Here is a 7372-nt window from a genome sequence, read left to right as displayed (position 1 = left end):
AGTGCCGTCTTCCGTCCCACTTGCCCATCGTCTTTTTTCCTCAACAATGCCGGCCCCATTTTTAGTTCTCAGAACATAACTAGGTCTTTTCCACCTTATGGCTCTTGGTCATGCTGTTCCCCACACTATCAATTCCCCTGGACTGAGAGCCGATCGAAGGCAGAGAGAGTCTGTCTCATTTCTGATGTGTCCTCAGGACCCAGAACAAATTAGATGCTCCACAAATACTTGTGTTCTGTGGGGAAGACTGTCTGTGGAGTGATCCTGGAGCCTGGAATTCCTGACTATGAGCTGACCGGGACAGGGTCTTCCTCTGTCCCCACAACTTCAACTTCCTCTAAGGTCTGTACATAATGTTTCCAGCAAGTCCTGGAAAGTTCTGGTGCCCAAGCTCACACATCAAGACAATGGTCTCGGGGCGCCTGGGTGGCTCGGTCAGTTAAGCATCCTAGTCTCCGTTTCGGCTCAGCTTGTGATCTCATGGTTCATGAGATCGAGCCCTGCATTGGGTTCTGCTCTGAGAGTGCAGAGCCTGCCTAGGATTCTCTCTCTCTCCCTCTTTCTATCTCTGTCCTTCCCGCTCTCTCTTTCTCTCTCAAAATAAGTAAACTTTAAAGAGAGAGAGAGAATGGGCTCCTTTTTATTCACTGATGCTCTGCCTGTTTTATTTATTTGTCTGTTTACTTATTTACTTAGTTATATGCTCTGCTCTACATTTCACTTTGTCTTACTACCTCTGTTAATCTCCTGACTCTCACTCTGGGTCCCAGAAATGCTGTCATGCGCTTAGCGCTCGTAGTCTGCCTCCCAGGAGGGTGCTTGACTTGCTGCGGGCCAGGCTCCTGTCCCAGGTCAGTGATTTTTCCTGACTCAATTATGAATTAAATTAAACACAGCCGACTCGGTTCAGTGCGTGCGTGATATCCTTGTGATGTCCCTTGATTTTTTGTTTTTTTCGGTGAAGTTGAAGGGCGTGAGATTCCTTGCGATGTGATACCCTGTTGTTAGAATTCGCCACCATTTATTCCTACGTTTTTCTACTGATGGCCGTTCCCAATTTTGAGCTATCACACCCAACGTTGCAAGAAGTATGCTTGCGGGGCGCCTGGGTAGCTTAGTCGGTTAAGCGTCCGACTTTTGCTTAGGTCATGATCTCGCGGTTCGTGGGTTCGAGCCCCGCGTCGGGCTCTGTGCTGACTGCCAGCTCAGAGCCTATAGCCTGTTTCAGTCTGTGACTCCCTCTCTCTCTGACCCTCCCCTGCTCACGCTGTCTCTCTCTCTCTCTCCTAGAAATAAATAAAACATTAAAAAAAAAAAAGAAGGATGTTTGCATCTCAGGCACACGTTTGAGAGTTTCTCACGGGTATGTACCCTCTATCCACAATGGAGATCACTAGACCATGCAGATACCCTTATTTTGTACTTGACTGGGAATCCGGGTATAGGAACCCACTGACAACAATTTTAAATCATAACATCTTCTTCTGAAACTGTTTAAGAACTTACAAAAATAATACAGAGAGTTCCCTTGGACCCTACACCTAGCGTTCCCCCAGCCAAGCCCACCTTGTCATGGTATCTTAGGTAAATATAGTGCATTGTGGAAAACAGAAATTGACATTGCTACATTATTGAATCAGGCACATACCAGATATGGATTTTTCCAGCATTTTTAAAAAAATGTCCAGGATACAGTTCTCTGAAATGTTATCAAATGTGAATATTCCAGTATCCAGCGCCACAATCAGGATACAGAACTGTTCCATTCCGCTTCAGAAACTCCTTCGTGTTACCCCTTACTAACAGCACCCTTCTCCAAAATTTAACCCCTTCTCTCTCACAAATGTTACCGGACAGAGAATTGATTCCAAACTCAGGTTTGGCTGCTTGCCATGGGAAAATCAATACTCGATATATAAGTGATGGTGGGAAAGGGAAGTTTCTTTATTCAGGAAGCCGGCAACCTGGGGAGATGGTGAACTAATGTCTTAAAGACCATCTTCCCCATCTTCTTTTTTTTTCATGACGGCAGTGATATCGTGTACTCAGTGCGAGCCATTAATATTTTTAGTCAGCAGTTTGTGTGAACGTGGAGCCTCTGAGTCTGTGAAACTCAGATCTTAATTGAATGCCTACAAGGCAAGAGAGGTGAACGGATTTGCTGTGGGTAAAGTTGGCCAGTCTTTGCCAACTGACTTAAGCAGTCATAACTTGCTACATTTTGCAACAGGTAGATACCATTGTAACCTCTGTTTTCCAGAATAGGAAAGTAAAGCTCTGAAAGGTAAACCCTTTGTACAAAGCAATACAGCCGGGCAGTGGCAAGGAGGGGCTGGGAACCCATCAGCCTGGCTCCAGGGCTCCTAAGAAGCAGTATAACCTGATTTCTAAAACTATAATCTGGGGGCACTTGGGTGGTTCAGTTGGTTGGGTGTCCAACTTTGGCTCAGGGCATGATCTTGCGGTTCATGAGTTTGAGCCCCACATTGGGCTCTCTGCTGTCACTTGGAGCCCACTTTGGATCCTCCGTCTCCTCTATGTCCCTCTCCCATGTGCTCTTTCTTTCTCTCAAAAATAGATAAACATTAAAAAAGAAAAACCTATGATCTTTGGAAGCAGCCACTTTGCAAGTCCTCATATCCCATGGCTCTCTGGGGCTGCTTCTCCCTCTGTAAACAAGGAGCAGTTTGCAGACCTGTGGTGAGAAATTAGAAATATAAAAAGTAAGGGGCGCCTGGGTGGCTCATTTGGTTGAGCATTTGACTCTTGATCTCAGCTCAGGTCAGGATCTCAGACTTTGTGAGATCCAACGCGGCTTTCGGCTCTGCACTGACAGTGTGGAGCCTGCTTGGGAGTCTCTCTCTCCCACTCCCTGCTCCTTCCCGGCTGGCTCACACTCTCTCTCTCTAAATACATACATACATACACACATAAACTTAAAAAAAAATGACAAAAGTAAAGTGTGGAGCCGGGGCCCTGGGCCACAACAGGTGTTCTAGAAATATTAGTGATTCTTAACTTTTCTATTACTATCTTGTCCCTCCCTCTGAACAAATCCTAACGGTGTGCAGCTTTCTGAGCAAAAGAGTTGGGAGAAAGAGGAAGAGGGACAGCCCCTAAGGGTTGAAGGTGACAAGAAAGAAAGCCTTTCTTGGGGCGCTTGGCTCTCTCAGTCCATAGATCATGAGACTCTTGATCTCTGGGCCCTACACCTGGTATGGAGTTTACGTAAGCAAAAAACAAANTCAGGTGGTGAGACATCTCCGACGAGGTATAAAGTATTTCTGGCCTCACCCACCGCTAGGCGGAGCCAACGGTACGCTCTTCCAATGGGGATGCGAGATTTAAATAACCTTCTCCTTTGCACGGGGACTGGAGTGGCGCGCAGGCCTAGTGGCCAATGAGGAGTGGCGTAGGGGCAATGGGGGCGGAGTAATGACCACGCCCCCTGGTGGGCGGGGCGTCATAGCTTTAATTTCCAGCAGGAGGAGGCTGGACTTCGGGACCCAGCGTTTTCGCGATGGCGCTGCGCTGGGGCATCGTGTCAGCCGGCCTTATCTCCAGCGACTTCACGACTGCGCTGCGGACGCTGCCTCGCTCCGAGCACCAGGTCCACACTCCCTCCGGAGTCCTGTGGAAGCGCAGACCGGGGAGCCGGGACTCTGGGTCTCAGGGAGGAGGGTGTCGGGGTTCCATATTCTTTTCTCCACTTCTGTGAACCCCAGTTTCGTCAAGTTTGGGAGGAGGTTTTGGTTTTTTTTTTTTAGTTTTTAAAAATTTTTAAAACTTTATTTATTTCTGAGAGAGAGAGAGTGAGCAGGGGAGGGTCAGAGAGAGAGGGAGATCCAGAATCCGAAGCAGGCTCCAGGCTCTGAGCTGGCTGTCAGCACAGAGCCAGATGCGGGGCTTGAACCCACGAACCGTGAGATCATGCCCTGAGCCGAAGTCAGATGCTTAACTAGGCGCCCCGGGGGGAGGGTCTTGTTCTGAGCTGCTGTGAAGAGAAGAAATGTAGGTATTAAGGGGTTAAATAATTGCTTGTCCCAGATCTCTTTTTCCCAGGGCCAGTGTCCAGCCCCCTCACCTCCTTCCCTAAGACCATTATCTCCCCGCCTCTGGCCTGGGAAATCCAGTTTTTCTTATCCCGGGGACTTCTCCATCACCTCCTCCCATCCACCTGCCCCGCGCTGCGCCCGTCCCAGCCCCTCAAGTCTGACCCTAGTGTCCCACCAGGTGGTGGCGGTAGCCGCCCGCGACCTGACCCGGGCGAAGGAGTTTGCGCGGAAACATGACATCCCCGAGGCCTATGGGTCCTATGAGGAGCTGGCCAAAGACCCGAACGTGGGTGAGTGACAAGGGCCTCCGAGGCTCCCGCGGCGCTGCCTGTCGGCTGCTCCGTAGGATCAGCAAGGCTCTGCGGGATGGCCCAATCCCTGTGTGCTTCTGGAAGGATCTGGGGCTGGGAGGCAGAACTATAAAAACGGATTTGGTCTGGGATTAGTGGTCTAGTATGAAATTGCGTTCAGGGACCTGGCCTCCGCCTTATGGGAGGGGCTTGAGTTCCTAAGAGAGCCCACTGAGGCTTGCAGTGTTCTGGAATGGCCTGGAAGCAGAGGCAGGGCAGTGTCGTTGCACAACAGCCTGGCTGGAGTTAAGCTGCCTCAACTGGCCTTGCCCTCTTCTGCTTGCCCGTCTCAGTTTCCTCATCTGTAAAACGGGCAAAATAATAGTATCTACCTCTTGGTGGTGTTGTGACAAATGACTTACTGATAAGTAAGGGGAAGGGCGGGGCTTCTGATCTCTTGATCTTCTCCCTTCCTCACTAGAGGTGGCCTACATTGGCACTCAGCACCCACAGCACAAGGCCGCGGTGTTGCTATGCCTGGCAGCAGGCAAGGCCGTCCTGTGCGAGAAGCCCATGGGCGTGAACGCTGCGGAAGTTCGAGAAATGGTTGCCGAAGCCCGATCCCGAGGTCTCTTCCTCATGGAGGTGAGGGTGCACCCTTCCAACTCCAATGTAGCGCTACTTGCCTTTACTAAACATGGTTGCCAGTGGATGTTTTTGGAAGAACACCAAGGAAGGGGTTGTCAAGAATTAGGTTGTCCACAAAGTGAACTGGGGTTGGTGTGTTTTCCAGGGCGTGGTTGAGCGAAGCCATGCAACCTACTAGCAACATCTAGGAGGAGTGAGAGCCATTGCTTGTGGCCGTTAGCAAACATGGCCGCCTGAAAGATCCTTCGCTCAGCTTTTCAGAGAAAGATGCCAGTGGTGAAAGTGGCACAGAATAGCAATGGGCTTAGTTTGGGTGGAATCCCAAGGATAGTGGTCAGAAGGACAAGAGCGCTCCTACCAACTCTCAAGGTCAAACTGCCTTTGTTTTTGCCCTTATCTCATAGGGGCCATTTGACAGCTTGCAGAATGCCAGTAATTAAGATGGCTGCCAAATGGCAATGGATAGTGCCAGCAGTTAAGATGGCCACCAGATGACTTCTTGGCTCTTAAATGCTACCTTGCTGTAGGGTCTGCCAGTAGTAGCAACAGCTGCCTCTTAGCTCCACATGCGCTTTCTATCCAGCTGCCCTGCGCCCATTAAATAACTGTGCAACGTAAAAACTTTGCCTAGTCTGCAAAGTCCCCTGCACCTCAGAAATAGATGATCAAGGTTTTGATCTGATTACCCAGTGCTTCTGGTTCTCACTGTGCCTTGTCAGTGCCAAAATCCTGAATGTATTACTTCCTCATTGTCATTGGAACCTATGCCAATATGTATGGGCGTATAAGTATACGTGCCAATGCGTTCCAGATCCACCCGTAGGAACTGGGGATTCATAATGTGTAAGATACGGGCTCAGATTTCCATGAGCTCAAGATCGGCTATGGTCACACAAATGGGCTATCCTGATGCCCAGCTTCATGGACTTTCTTGGATACAGTATCAGGCAGATGACAGAGCACGGGGGGCAGGGGGGAGAACCATAGTCAGTAATTTGCCCAGGTAAAGGGGCCGCAGGGGGAAAGCAGAGTGGAGACTTAAACAAGAATGGGCAGATTTCACCTATTGAGTGTGCACTTGACCTTGGACAGGCTTTAGAGTCAGAGGACTCTAGACTTCTTGCCAGTTCCTAGCTCTGTGATCTTGGGCAAGTAATCTGACCCAACCGAACCTCGGTTTTCTCATCTATAAAATGGGCATATGACAGCTACCTGGCAGGGATGTTGGGAGGAATCATTGTGCAAAGTATGTGCACAGTGTCTTGTTCCACATGTACTCAGTAAATGGGGGTTGATATGAGGCATTGGGGAGCCATAGGAGGGGCCTGGGCAGGGGTGAGACAGGGTCAACTCGAGGAGAAGGAAAGATGCCTTTGGGGCCAGGTCGGGGGTGGTCTGCATTGCGGGGGAGACTGTGTCTGTGAGTTTGCTGGGGATGCCATGACCAAGTCATGACTGGGGGGCTTAAACAACAGAGGTTTGTTTTTGTGTGTGTGTGTGTGTGGTTTTTTTTTTATAGTTTGTTTATTTTTGAGACAGAGAGAGACAGAACATGAGCAGGGGAGGGTCAGAGAGAGAGGGAGGCAGAATCTGAAGCCGGTTCCAGGCTCCGAGCTGTCAGCACAGAGCCCGATGTGGGGATGGAACTCATGAACCGTGAGATCATGACCTGAGCCGAAGTCAGACGCTTAACCGACTGAGCCACCCAGGCGCCCCATTAAACAACAGAGATTTATTTATTTCCTCCTGCTCCTGGAGGCTACGAGTCTAGAAGATGTCAGAGGCTAGGAGATGTCAGCACGGTGGGTTTTTCCTAAAGCCGCTCTCCTTGGCTCCTAGATGGCCATCTTCTCCTCGTGTGTCTGAATGTGGCCTTCCCCGTGTGTGTCGCTGTCCTAACCGCTTCCTGTTGGATTAGGGCCCACCATGATGGCCTCATTNGCCTGTTTCAGTCTGTGACTCCCTCTCTCTCTGACCCTCCCCTGCTCACGCTGTCTCTCTCTCTCTCTCCTAAAAATAAAAAAAACATTTAAAAAAAAATTAAAAATAAATAAATAAATAAAAAATAAAAACCTGGTCTCCAGACACACTCACCTTGGGAGGTACAGGGGGGGTGGTTAGGACATCAACATGAATTTGGTGGGGGGCACAGTTGAGTCCCTAACATTGGGAGGCTGGGGTAATGGTCCAGATGAGAAGAGACAAGGCTAGAGCTGGCGCTGTGGGAAGGGAGAGGAGAGGACGCGGCAGGGAGAGTTAGGGGCCCAACCTGGGGGCTGATGGGTAGTGCGAGGAAGGGGAGGGGCCTTGGTTGGATAGTGGGGACCCCCTCAAGATTGGGCTTCAGGGGCGGCTGGGTGGCTCAGTCGGTTAAGCGTC

At 50.0% G+C, this 7372-nt stretch overlaps 1 protein-coding gene across 1 annotated transcript in view; it reads left to right on the top strand.

Moving 5' to 3' along the window:
• Positions 1-3513: 3513 nt before the first annotated feature.
• The window catches only part of DHDH (dihydrodiol dehydrogenase), a 7840-nt gene continuing 3981 nt past the window's right edge, over positions 3514-7372 (top strand). The window contains exons 1-3 of the mRNA XM_077747081.1: positions 3514-3610; positions 4234-4345; positions 4827-4990. Coding sequence (XP_077603207.1) covers positions 3521-3610; positions 4234-4345; positions 4827-4990 — 366 coding nt within the window. The 5' untranslated portion in view covers positions 3514-3520. The remainder of the gene's footprint in view (positions 3611-4233; positions 4346-4826; positions 4991-7372) is intronic.

Source organism: Crocuta crocuta, unplaced genomic scaffold, assembly GCF_008692635.1.
Source record: "Crocuta crocuta isolate KB4526 unplaced genomic scaffold, BGI_CrCroc_1.0 scaffold334, whole genome shotgun sequence".
Classification (NCBI taxonomy): Eukaryota; Metazoa; Chordata; class Mammalia; order Carnivora; family Hyaenidae; genus Crocuta; species Crocuta crocuta.
This window is presented reverse-complemented; position numbering and strand designations above follow the sequence as displayed.